This window comes from Heloderma suspectum, chromosome 1 (assembly GCF_057233095.1).
Source record: "Heloderma suspectum isolate Gila_16-S chromosome 1, 16-S_ref, whole genome shotgun sequence".
Classification (NCBI taxonomy): Eukaryota; Metazoa; Chordata; class Lepidosauria; order Squamata; family Helodermatidae; genus Heloderma; species Heloderma suspectum.
Genome location: NC_139458.1, coordinates 48,082,726 through 48,096,707, shown reverse-complemented (window position 1 = coordinate 48,096,707; position 13,982 = coordinate 48,082,726). Strand labels below are relative to the sequence as shown.

Here is a 13,982-nt window from a genome sequence, read left to right as displayed (position 1 = left end):
TGACCACCACTACATCTTGGGTTAGCGAATTCCATAGTTTAACTCTGCACTATGTGAAGTACTTCAATTTATCTGTCCTGAATCTCCCACCATTCAGCCTTATGGGATGATCCCACATTCTAGTGATCCCACATTCCCCCCTATGAAAGAGGGGGGGGGGGAAATGTCTCTCTGTCCACTGTCTATATACCACGCTTAATCTTATACACCTCTATCATGTCCCCCTGTAAATGTCTCTTTTTTTCGAAGCTAAAAAAGGCCCAAACATTGTACCCTTCCCTCGGAGGGGAGCTCCTCCAGCCCCTTGATCATTTTAGTTGTCCTTTTCTGCACCCTTTCCAATTCTACACTGAGATTAGGTGACCAGAACTGTACACAGTACTCCATAGATTTGTATAAGGACTATATGATACTGGCAGTTTTATTTTCAATTCCTTTCCTAATTATGCCCAACATAGAATTTGCCTTTTTCACAGCAACTGCACACTGTATCGACATTTTTATTGAGCTATCCACCACAATTATTGATTGATTGATTGATTCGATTTGTACCCCACCTTTTAACCAAGAAAATGACACTTAAGGTGGCTTCCCAAGATCACTTTCTTGATCAGTTACTCTAGCTTGAATCCCATCAGCAAATACACAACACTGGGATTTTTTACCCCAATGTGCAAAAAGGAAGAACATTTTATTGCCCAATTGCTGCTCATCTCTTAGATGTCTTTGCAGTGTGGGAACAAAATGTCCATTCATTGGCAATTGGCTTGTGGTAAATCAGTGTCATGCCCAGTTTGTTTTGTGCCCCACAAGGGGCACGGTTGTAATCTCTCTCTCTCTCTCTCTCTCTCTCTCTCTCTCTCTGATTTATACCCTCCTCTTCAACAAATAAAAATACATATTTGTTTTATTTTATTGTTGCTGATAGCTTTTACGCTATGCTGTTTTAGTAGGGAGGGGAAGTTAATGTAAAAATTTGCTTTTATCATAATTAGTAAATTATTTATAAGCCAATCTAGAAATTGGTTGAAGGGTAGGGTATGAATCCCATAGATTGCTTCCTTTATGGTTGTTATACTCATATGCTGATTTTCCTCTATAGAGCTAACAGTGGCTTTCATATGGTTCCCAGGTGAACTCATCCAGGTAGAGCTAAAGGCCAGACTCACTTTACTTCCATGTAGAAGTGCATCACATGCCTTCCTGCTACCTAACTGGCAGCTGAGTGAACAGGCCTTCCTCATTAAAGGACAGCATGTAGTGGTGGTATTGCTCTGCCATCAACATCTGGAATCCTAGGACAATGTGTGGATAATGTCATTATATATTTTAGTCACTAGATGGCACTGGTCTTAATTGTATGTGGGTAGAGTTGGGAGTTTCCTGTTGCTCTTCTGTTCTCCTTTAAGAGAGGCAATAAAGTTCTTGCCTAGCATCTTGACTGGGGGTGTCGAGCCCCAGCACCCAAGCACTGCCCCGGGCTCTCCACATTGTGCAGCTGGGTCTGCAAGCATACATCTTAATTTCCCCAGTGCCCTGGACTGACACTATGTCAGGCACTCAGGGGCACTGTGGGATATTAAAATGGCAGCTCACCACCATCTTTGGAGTGCTGCTGCTCCCACTGCCAGATAAGCCTAAGGAGGCCCATGAAGATAAGAAGGGTCTCACCAGACGGCACTTTGCCCGGACTCTCTCAAACCTGGAGCTGGCCCATGAGAATGCCAGTTTCACACTCGGGCACCACAATATTTTGAGCCATCTTTGATGATGGATAATTCATTTAACATACCATCTGCTTACCACCCACTCATAGTGAAGGCTTTACCAAGATTCCAAGCCACGACATTTTGCAGAAGTGTCTTTAGACACAAAGGCAAATAAAGCAATAATATTGTCTCTATTTTTCCTACTGCCCCTTCATCTAGGTTTCCTTTTCTCCCAGTAGGTATAGATTACTTTAGGCAGTATGGTGTTCAAGGGTTTTTTCTTTCCTTTGTAGGAAAAAAAAAGCTTTACCATTTGTTCAAGTAGCAGCTTGGTTGCCCTCAGTAGGTTGCTGGCATTTCCTCGTAGGGACAAAATAGCCATAGGAACAGTGCTGTGTAGTGATGTATCCTCATTCCCAGGGGCATCCTTGGGGGAAAACAGTGGCTGCCCCAGGAAGTTGCCAATATTCTCCCCCTTTTGTGAGTGACAAATTGTTCTGGGAAGTGGCAGGGAGGGGATATTTGGACAAATCTCTCTTCCTGGTGACAGAAATGTAAAAATCCCATTCCTTTTCAATATATTGGTTGTCACTGAGCCCAGGTCTTTCAGGTGGTAATTATTAGGGCCGTGCATGGATCCCCTGATCCGACTCAGAGGCCGCTTCAGGGCTTCTGAAATGGGCCCGATTTGCTTCGGACTGAATGGGGGTGGGGGGTGGGGCGACCTGCTTCGGCCTATGGAGCTGAAGAGGGATTCAGACATCTGAATCCTGCTTCACCCCCACACGCACGCATGCCACCCAGCCCCCCGCTCCTTACCTGGGCCCTTAGTCTGCCAGCCATCTTGTTCTGTGCGTGTGGAGGGAGCTGCGACCGCCACTGGGGGAGCCACTGCTGCCACCAGCTCCTAGACCCGCTGGACCCATGCCAGCAGCTGTCTTGTTGTTCTGGGGAGGGGGGGGCACCATTTCCAGAAATACAGGGAGTTGCCATTTTAGAAATGGCTCCCCCCTCTAGAACAACAAGACACCTGCCGGCACGTGTCCATAGGATCCAGAGAAGGAGCTGGGGGCTGGCTGGCGGCAGTGGTGGCTGGGCTTTCGGATCACGCCAAAGTGCACCGAAGCTCTTCGGAACAACCCAATGCACTTTGGGCCACTTCAGGCCCCCTCCGCCTTACCTTGGTGGTGGCCCAAAGCGCCCTGCTTCAACTCAGAGCTCCAGCTTCGTGCCAAAGAATCATAGAAGAATCATAGAATAGTAGGGTTGGAAGGGGCCTACAAGGCCATCGAGTCCAATCCCCCGCTCAGTACAGGAATCCAAGTCAGAGCATCCCTGACAGATGGCTATCCAGCCTCGTCTTAAACGCCTCCAGTGTGGGAGAGCCCACCACCTCCCTAGGTAATTGGTTCCACTGTCGTATTGCTCTAACAGTCAGGAAGTTCTTCCAGATGTTCAGCTGGAATCTGGCTTCCTCTAACTTGAGCCCATTATTCTGTGTCCTGCACTCTGGGATGATCAAGAAGAGATCCTGGCCCTCCTCTCTGTGACAACCTTTCAAGTACTTGAAGAGTGCTATCATATCTCCCCTCAGTCTTCTCTTCTCAAGGCTAAACATGCCCAGTTCTTTCAGTCTCTCTTCATAGGGCTTTGTTTCCAGTCCCCTGATCATCTTTGTTGCCTTTCTCTGAACCCTCTCCAGTTTGTCTGCATCCTTCTTAAAGTGTGGTGCCCAGAACTGGACACAGTACTCCAGATGAGGCCTACCCAGTGCTGAGTAGAGGGGAACTAGTACTTCCCGGGATTTGGAAGCTATGCTTCTATGAATGCAGCCCAAAAGAGCATTGGCCTTTTTTGCAGCCACATCACATTGTTGGCTCATATTCAGCTTGTGATCGACAACAAATCACAATGTGATTTGTTGTCGATATGAGCCAACAAAGAGCTGCACAGTCCTAGTAATTATGGAAGGAGCAGAAATTATTCATGAGGAAAGTGAACAGCAGAAGGGGGAGAAGTACTATCTGCTCCTAACAGCTGTTCCTTCAGTTCGGCTTCATCCTTCAAAATCCTCTGGTTTTAGACTCTCTTCCTGAAGTCATTGCCGAGAAAAAGAAGCAGATCCCATGAGAGTCGAATGTCTGCTAGTGCTATGCGAAGATCTTTGCTGGTAGTTAATAAGATGGCACAATTGTCATCCACCTGGCACTGCTGGGAGAAGGTTTATATCACAGGTGTTGGAACTGGCCCCAAGAAGAAATCCAGCTGTTGCACTGATTGCTGGAGCTCCCATGCGTGCTAGTTAGGCACCATTACAGGAAAGCTGGTACCAGAGTAGCCCTATCTAGCACTGAAGGAGCAGACAAGATTTTCCACTTCGCTCAGGGACCTGGTTTGCACTGCCGCAGGGTAGTTAATAAGCCATTAATAAGCCATGGTTAACCACCCTGCATGTGCCAGTCGCGTGCAGTAAAAGTGGGCTTAAGCCATCAGAAGGCTTTAGAGACTGGAGCATTATGAGCAGAGATGGGTGGGTCATTCTGTTTCCAGATGGTGTCAACTGTGCATGTGTCTGCCCTGTCCTGTTTCCTCATTAGTTTTTTCAATCCGCACAAAAAAGTCATATATACACGCATATTTAGATAAATATTTTTGGATGTATTCTCAGAAAATACACATTTCTAAATGCAAAACAAAACTATTGGCAGGGCGAGGGGTTTCCAAAATTTAGAGAAGCGCAACATCTGAAGCATAATTACATTCTGAGCTGCACTTTAGTGCAGCAAGTGCAGATCAGGTCACTTTTCACTGGAATTCACAAGACCTTGAATTCCTCAAGTGTCCCTAATCATGAGAGGGCAGTTGGTACCCAAAAGGGGTTGATGGACACCAGCCTGGACAGGCTGAAAAGAGGATTCGTTAGATTCATAGAGGACTTTATTTATTGATTACATTTCTAGACTGCCCAATAGCCAACGCTCTCTGGGCAGTTCACAACAGTAAGGGCACAATCCTATGCATGTTTAGACAGAAAAAAGTCCTAAAACTCCCAGCATGCTGCTGGCTGGGGCATGCTGGGAGTTCTAGGACTTTTTTCTGTCTATACATGCATAGGATTGTGCCCTAAAGTTATTAATGGATACTAGACATGAAACCTATAGATGACCTCCGAGGAACTATGTCTCCCAGTATCAGATGCTAGGTAACATGAGCGGGACGGTGCTATTGCGCTCCTGTCCTGCTTGTAGGCTTCCCATTGGGGCATCTGGTTGGCCATTCTGTGAATAGAACGCTTGACTAGGCAGGCCTTTGGCCTGGTCCAGCAGGCCTTTTCTTATGCTTTTATGTATGATTGTTTATTGATTTAATTTTCAAGCATGTCTGTACCTCCCTTCATGAGAATAGATTCCAGGGTTTAAAAAAATATAAATGCATAAAACCACAAATAAATGTTGGCTCCCTTCTCCCAACCTTTCTCTCTCCCTGGAGGCCAATGGATCACTGAAGATACTTAACCTCTCATGGAACGGCTTTGGAAATGAGGGAGCACTGGCCCTCGGAGAGGCCCTCAAAGTCAACAGTGTACTGACTGAACTGGACATCAGCAGCAACCACATCAACAACGACGGGACTATAAAACTGTGCAAGGGATTAGAAGTCAACGGGACCCTGAGAATCCTGAAGGTAGGGATTCGTTTTCTCTTCTGGAGCGGAGGAAAAGGCCCAGGGTGGCAAGTGTGAGCCAAGTGTGGCAATAATTCCGTCCTGTGGAACTTCCGGGCTCTTCCTAGAATCTGGAAAATCCATGTGTTTCCCCACCACCATGTTTCTAGATCTTAGGGTTGCAAACGCTGGTAGCAGCAAATGTTAAAGAGTAAGGTGAAAGTAGGAAGGATCTGTAATGTGATGGTGTTTTAATGAACTTGGGATTTCCACACCCTTAACAATATAGTCGGGAGGCTGGAAAACGTTATTTCCCGTATTGTTATGGCTTTCAGTTGAGGTAGGATTGCCCACTGATAGGGCGGAAATGCCCTAGCCAACTTTATTGTTATTTATGTTGTTTGCTTTCAGGCCAGTTGCCAGAAATGCAAGGGGCAAGTCTGTTTCTCACTGCCACCCTCCACCATTTTTCTTTAGCTTAAGTGATTAGATAGTTTGGGGGCTGGATTCCAGCCCTCAAGATATGTCAGACATTGCCAGGCTCCACCCAGAACAGCTAGGATCTGCCTGTGGACCTATCAGAAACAGGCAGAAACAGCCCCCTGACTCCACCCCCAGGCCCACTGTAGGCTCTACCCAGTAGTGTAGTGGCAAATTCAGAAGTGCAGAGTCCCTTCATGATAGTCACAGCCACGCCCCCTCACAGCCACACCCCCTTCTAAAATTATACAGCCTTGTAAGATTATACAATACAAATGAGCTTTCAGTCACTTTGTTTGGAGTATCTGGTCACCCTAATTCAGAATTATTAAAAGGTCCATTTGAAAAGAACACACACACACACATACACACAGAGTCATGTCCAGCAACTTGCTAGAAAATATTACTTGGTTAATCATAGAATAGTAGGGTTGGAAGGGGCCTGTAAGACCATCTAGTCCAACCCCCTGCTCAATGCAGGAATCCAAGTCAAAGCATCCCTGACGGATGGCTGCCCAGCTTCATCTTGAATGCCTGCAGTGGGGACTAAAAAGGTTAGTCCTTTTTTATTCAAGAAACATTTACTACTAGTAGTAGTAGTAGTAATTTAATCATAGTATATTTATTATTAATTATTGTTATGAAGAGCCATTGCAACTAGGTGTGAAGCAATGCCCCATTAAAATAAATGGAACTTAGTTTGCGGTTACCCAAAACTCCTTTAAAGCTGCAATCCTACACACACTTATTTGGGAGTAAATCCCATTGAACATAATGGTACTTACTTCTGAAGAGACAAGTAGGATTGCCCTACAAGGCTACAAGCATAACTACACTCACTAGGGAGTAAACTAAAGTCCAAATCAGCCCCCCCTCACCTCAGTCAGTAGCCACAGATGTAGACAAAACACACTGGAGTGGTGGGTTAGGAACAGACTTTTACTGGAGATATAACAAACTTACATCTCAAGGTAAGCTGGCTGAGGTCAGCATCACTTGCGGGAGGAAGAAGGTAGGAAAATAGAGGAAGGAGACAAGGAAAAGGCAGAACGCCTCTCAGATCCCCTCCCGCCTTACTCATATTAACCCTTGAAGGTCTGGTTAAGTGACTCATGGCCCCAGTCCCTCCACCAAAACCTCCACTGAACACACTGGGACTTACTGCTGAGTAAACTAAACCATTCAGGTATGACCTCAATCATATCCCTTATGAATATACAGTGGAGGTGAGGAATAGATTTAAGGGATTAGACCTGATAGACAGAGTGCCTGAGGAACTCTGGACGGAGGTCCGTAACATTGTTCAAGAGGCAGCAACTCAATCCATCCCAAAGAAAAAGAAATGCAAGAAAGCCAAGTGGCTGTCTAATGAGGCTTTACAAGTAGCTGAGGAAAGAAGGGAAGCGAAAAGCAAGGGAGAAAGGGGAAGATATATCCAACTGAATGCAGAGTTCCAGAGAATAGCAAGGAGAGACAAGAAGGCCTTCTTAAATGAACAGTGCAAAGAAATCGAGGAAAACAACAGAATGGGAAAGACTAGAGATCACTTCAAGAAAATCGGAGATCTCAAGGGAACATTTTGTGCAAAGACGGGCATGATAAAGGACAAAGAAGGCAGGGACCTAACAGAAGCAGATGAGATTAAGAAGAGGTGGAAAGAATACACAGAAGAACTGTTCAGGAAAGATCTGAATGAGCCGGACATCCTCGAGAGTGAAGTCAAGTGGGCCTTAGGAAGCATGACTAACAACAAAGCTAGCGGATATGACAGTATTCCAGCCGAGCTATTTAAGATCCTAAAAGATGATGCTGTTAAAGTGCTGCACTCAATATGCCAACAAATTTGGAACACTCAGCAGTGGCCACAAGACTGGAAAAGGTCAGTTTACATTCCAATTCCAAAGAAGGGCAACGCCGAAGAGTGTTCAAACTACCATACAATTGCGCTCATTTCACATGCCAGCAAGGTGATGCTCAAAATCCTACAAGCTAGGCTTCAGCAGTATGCGAACCGAGAACTACCAGAAGTACAGGCTGGGTTTCGAAGAGGCAGAGGAACTAGAGATCAAATCGCCAACTTTCGCTGGATCATGGAGAAAGCAAGAGAATTCCAGAAAACGGTCTATTTCTGCTTCATTGACTACGCTAAAGCCTTTGATTGTGTGGATCACAACAAACTGTGGCAAATTCTTAAAGTGATGGGAGTACCAGACCACCTTACCTGTCTCCTGAGAAACCTGTACGAGGGTCAAGAAGCAACAGTAAGAACCAGACATGGAACAACCGTTTGGTTCCAAATTGGGAAAGGAGTACGACAAGGCTGCATATTGTCACCCTGCTTATTTAACTTATATGCAGAGTACATCATGAGAAATGCCGGGTTGGATGAATCAGAGGTTGGAATTAAGATTGCCAGGAGAATTATCAACAACCTCCGATATGCAGACGATAGCACCCTAATGGCCGAAAGCAAAGAGGATCTAAACAGCCTCTTGTTGAGGGTGAAAGTGGAGAGTGCAAAAGCTGGTTTGAAACTCAACATTAAAAAAACGAAGATCATGGCATCTGGCCCCATCACTTCCTGGCATATAGAAGGGGAAGAAATGGAAGCTGTGACAGATTTTATTTTCTTGGGCTCCAAGATCACCGCAGACGGTGACTGTAGACATGAAATTAAAAGATGCTTGCTCCTTGGGAGGAAAGCTATGGCAAACCTAGACATCATAGTAAGAAGCAGAGACATCACCTTGCCGACAAAGGTCCGTCTAATCAAAGCTATGGTTTTCGCAGTAGTAACGTATGGCTGTGAGAGCTGGACTATAAGGAAGGCTGAGCGCCAAAGAATTGATGCTTTCGAACTGTGGTGCTGGAGAAGACTCTTACGAGTCCCTTGGACTGCAAGGAGGTCAAATCAGTCCATCCTAAAGGAAATCAACCCTGAGTGCTCATTGGAAGGACAGACACTGAAGCTGAAGCTCAAATATTTTGGCCACCTAATGAGAAGAGAAAACTCCCTGGAAAAGACCCTGATGCTGGGAAAGACTGAAGGCAAAAGGAGAAGGGGACGGCAGAGGATGAGATGGCTAGATAGCATCACCGATGCAATGAACATGGACTTGAGCACACTCCGGGAGAGAGCGCAGGACAGGAAGGCCTGGCGTGCTATGGTCCATGGGGTCACGAAGAGTCGGACACGACTGAACAACTGAACAACAACAACAAACAAACCTAGGGTCCTACAGTCAACCAGAGGGGTTTGATCCAACCCCAGGACCCCTCCTGTGCCTTGAAGGACAAACTTGATGTGCAAACAAACAGCAGGTGAAAACTCTTCACTGCATGGTGCTAAAACATGGTCCCCTGCTAATGTCTGCACATCAAGCCCACCGGAATCCCTCTCCCGCACACAGCAAACCCCACGCGTAAGCACGAGCCACAGACAGTGGTGGTGGCGGCGCCCCGCCTGCTCCTGCCGTGGCCAGCAGCAGCAGCCCTGAACGGGTGGCCGGTGCTGCAGGATGACGAGGGCAGTGCCGGGGGACGGGCAGCAGGGTGGGGAAAGGGTCAGGAAGCTGACGGGCTGGCTGGGGATGGGCAAGTTGAGGCATGGCGGCTGCTCAGGGGGTGGAAGGCGGAGAGGCTGCGAGCTGAGGAGGAGAGTAGGGGGCGCTGAGAGGAAGCTGCAGAGCTCCCTCAGGCGCCCTCTCTCGCCCCCTTTGCCAGACAAAGGGGGCGAGAGGCAGCCACCAGTCGCCCACGCTCCCTCCCTCTGCTCCCTCCTCCTCCCGCCACGTCTGCCCCCGCAGCAGCAGCAGACTGTGACCCGGCGGGGAGCCACCACTGCACCGCTGGCTCCACCCCCAGAGCTCCCCAGGGTACCAGAATTTCTTTAAATTGCTTTAAAAGATCTGTGAAAGTTGGCAAGCCTAGGTTGACGTTCACCCTAAATTTTGGGAATAACAACTACCAAATAAATTACCATGTTTGCCAGATGTGACTTTACATTCACCACACCCAGGGATAAGAATTATTATGCTACATGCTGCTAAATCTGAAGCCTAGCTGAGGACCACAGATTGGTGGTGTACTTCCACTTTTTTCCCCCTCTTGAGCCAAGCAAGCTGGCTGACTGCCTTTGCCCTAGGACATACAGTGAGGGAAGTCGTGAATTCCTGGGGAGAGAATAATGAGTTTGGAACTGAACAAAAGAAAGGAGGAGAGTAAAGATAGTGGAGAAGGAGAATGTCTGAAGGAAACCTGGAGGGAAAGAACCATCATCATCCTGGTGTTCCAGAAAACCAGGATCTGGGACTCCGCAGTATTCTCACAATCCATTCACAGGACTATATGTAGCAAGAAGACCTTTTGAAATGCACCTGCTGACCTCTTTGAAGGTCTTTAAGCAGGAATTAAAGACTCTGTTATTCCAGCAAGCCTTCCCTTTTTAGAACTCTTGTTCCTTTTGCTGACTTGCATACTGTTTTTAAGCTGTGTTGTTTTTATTGTTGGATTTTTTGTTAAACTGTTTTTAGTTCAAAGTTGTTTTTAGTTATTATATGTTGTTTGTGTATATTGTCTGTGTGCTTTTATGTAAATGGCTTTTAAACTTTGTATATTGTATTTTAATGTTTTAACTTTTGTAAACCACCCAGAGAGCTTTGGCTATGGGGCAGTCTAGAAATGTAATAAATACATAAATAAATGAATACATCAACAAGCAAAAAGCACATTAAAGTGCACGGTGCCTTTTAATCCTTATTGTGTTCATACACGGCAAGCTGCAAGGAGTGCTTGCAGCATGGGGGTTGGACTAGCCTCCGTCATTAACCAGCAGTCAAGGAGAGAGAGGGAGAAGGCCAAGGCTGCCTGTACAGCACATGAAGGGGTGGGGGGCAGAATATGCCACGGTCAACAACATCACCCGCCCATAATGAACACTGCTGACTACTTTCCGGCAGCCCTGGCCCATCCCTTCTGTTCGCATCTTCCAGAGGTCCCTGCTAGCAAGCACACCTTTCCTCTCCCTACCCTCCCCTCAGCCATGCAGTGCACTCCACCTCCTTATATGCACAGCCTTGAAATTATTATGCCCATTTTACAGATCAAGAATTGAGGCCAAGAGCTCATGAATTGCCTAAAGCAGCCTGCCCCAATTGGGCACCCTCCAGATGTCTTGGACTACAACTCCCATCAGCTCTAGCCAGCATGGCCAAAGGTCAGGAATGCTGAGAGTTGTAGTCCGAAACATCTGGAGGGCACTAGGTTGGGGAAAGCTGACCTAAAGTCCATATCAGAATTGGGATGAGCCCAGGTCTCCCAGATCCAAGTTTCTGTTGTTTTAAATCTCTTATTGTATTTTAAATCTTTGCATTGCTGCTATGTTTTATATTGGTCTTTATTTTTATTTTACATTGCCCTTTTAAACTATTACATTGTATTTTATCATTGTTTTATGGTTTTAATTGCTGTGAACTACCCCGAGATCTCCAGCTATTGGGCGGTATAGAAATGCAATAAATAAATAAATCTCTGTAGCCCAGGATCACAGTGACTACGTTTATTTCTATATCCAGATAATCTGTTATTTCTTTTCTTCACAGATGTCGCATAATCCTATGACAGTAGAGGGCGCCATTGCTCTTGTCACATCTGTGAGGAAGAATTCAAAATCTAGAATGGAAGAAATCAACATCTCAGTAAGAGGATAGCAGGGGTGGGAAAGTTCAGAAATATATATGCAGCTCTTGTACTTTATAATGTTGAAATCCCCATAAAGGCTTTCATTATCTATATTTTAGCTGCCTTTTCCAATTCAGTAAAGAGATAAATGACCCAAGGAGTTTCAACCTTACTGCTCTTTTGTTTTCTGGGAGCTTTTCTACACAAGGCTGTTAATCGGCTGTATTTACTTTTGGTTTTGTCGCAGAATTAAGATCCAAGCCCTACACGAGGAGCGTTTCCTTTCCTGCTTTTCTACTACATAACCTTTAGGTGGTTCTGTGGTATAGCGAAATAGCACAAATACACAAGATGAAATCGGACTTCTTTCGCTTTCACAATTAAATGCTGCATTTAAAAAAAAAACTTTAAAAAACTGCTTTAAAAAACTCACTGAAAATGCTGGTTAGACATAGAAGCAAACTGGAGGGTCACAACGTCATCTAAAGAACCCATAAACAGCCGTGAATGGGGAACGACAAGCGCACAATAAAAGCCTCATGTAGAAAAGGTCAAATGAAGCAAACTGAAGTAGATCCTGAGTTGGATGACAAAACTTTCTTTGTGAATTAGCACCAGTGATTCTTAGCAAGGAAACCTGGGAGACTGAAAGAAGCTGGCGAACATCCAACCTTTATATTAAGGTTTCATCCCATTTATGCTTGTTTGGGAGCAGTGATCCTATTCATATGTACTTGGATGTGCCTAGGGATGTTGGAGAATTTCTCCACGAATCTCCAGGAGGCCGAATGCCAACGCATTCGGCCTCCCGAAATTGGTGGAGAAACGGTCCGCCACCCCCCCGGGATGGGACTTACCTTGCGCGAATGTCCCTGGCGGCGGCAGCTCCCAGCAGCGGGGCGGCGGTGGGGCGGCTGCTGCGGCTGCGGCGGCCGGTCTTCCGACCGGCAGCCGCCACCGCCATTTCCAAGTAAAACAACAACAACAACAACAAACGTGATAGGCTACGTAAAGATTTACGTAGCCTATCACGGCTAGATTTTCAAAAAACACCGTGATAGGCTACGTAAATGCTTACGTAGCCTATCACGGCTGACTTTGGGGGGGGGGAAGAAAAGCATATACGCAAATGGCGGCGCCCATGGGCGCTGCCATTTGCGTTCCTTATTTGGGCACGTGTAGTCTACGTAGACATTTACGTAGACTACGGCGAAAATAAATTTATTTTCACCGTAGTCTACGTAAATGTCTACGTAGACTACATGTGCCCAAATAAGGAACGCAAATGGCGGCGCCCATGGGCGCCGCCATTTGCATACGCACTTCCCCCCTCCCCAAAATCAGCCGTGATAGACTACGTAAACATTTACGTAGCCTATCACGGCTGACTGCAGGGACACAAACGGCGGTGGCTACGGCCGCCGCCATTTGCGTCCCGGCTGGCCAGGAGGATTCGCGGCCGGAGGGACGGGGCGCCTCCCCTCCGGCCAGAATTTCGGCCAGAGGGACGGGGCGCCTCCCCCCCGCCCAGAATTTCAGGGGGAGGGACGGACCACCTCTCCCCCACCGCGAAGCAAGCTGCTTTCGTCCATCCCTAGATGTGCCACTTTGTGCAATGGGATTTCCTCGTAAGTAAGTGTGCATAGGATTGCAGCCAAAGTCACCTTGGATTTAGTGAGACTTAATTCTGAGTAAACACACACAGGATTATGCTGTACATGAGATACATGTAGAGGGGCATGCAAACTGACACCCTCCAAATGTTTTGGGCTACAACTCCCATCAGCCCCAGCCAGTATGAACAATGGTCAGTGATAATGGGAGTTGTAGTCCAAAACTTCTGGGAGGCACCAGGTTGCCTATCCCTTCACTGAAGGATCTTTGAAACAATCAAGATTTAGAGTTGTATTAGTAGCCGCTCCCAGACTATGGAACTCCCTTCCTCTCTGCTGTCTTTCTGCCAGCAGGCAAAGACCACTTTGTTCAAGAAAGCCTTTGGCCTGTAGGTGGATCTGTTGGGCTAGGTGTTGTTTTTAATTCTTAATGTTTCCCCCTGTAATTGTAATGTTTTATTGCATTTTAATTTATTGTTTATATTGTTTTAATCAATTTTAATACTGTAAGCTGCCTCATGTGCCATTTTTTGGCAGGGTACAAATCAAATCAATCAATCACACTGACAAATAACGGCTGGGTGTTTCGGAACCTCCTCATACATATTACTGACTTCATGGGTGCCAGGTCTCCATGAACTCCACTTACCATCCCATGAACTCCACTTACCAAAAGTAACAATTCTGCCCTTGTTTCTAGGATAGCTGAAAGAGGAACAAGTCATCAAGTGTTCCTTTTTACCAAGGATTCTTGACTCTTTCTTGAACTCACTCCAGTTACTGAGTCACTTCTTAGACAGGGCTGTGTGCTGCAATTCCACAGAAGTGCGGGGGGGGG

The 13,982-nt window shown here is 46.3% G+C and overlaps 1 protein-coding gene across 2 annotated transcripts in view; it reads left to right on the top strand.

The window, feature by feature from the left end:
* Positions 1-13,982, top strand: part of LRRC74A (leucine rich repeat containing 74A) — a 52,649-nt gene that overhangs the window by 22,167 nt on the left and 16,500 nt on the right. For both annotated transcript variants that reach the window (XM_084841785.1, XM_084841792.1), the window contains exons 9-10: positions 5,199-5,393; positions 11,453-11,548. In XM_084841785.1, the coding sequence (XP_084697911.1) occupies positions 5,199-5,393; positions 11,453-11,548 (291 nt within the window). The remainder of the gene's footprint in view (positions 1-5,198; positions 5,394-11,452; positions 11,549-13,982) is intronic.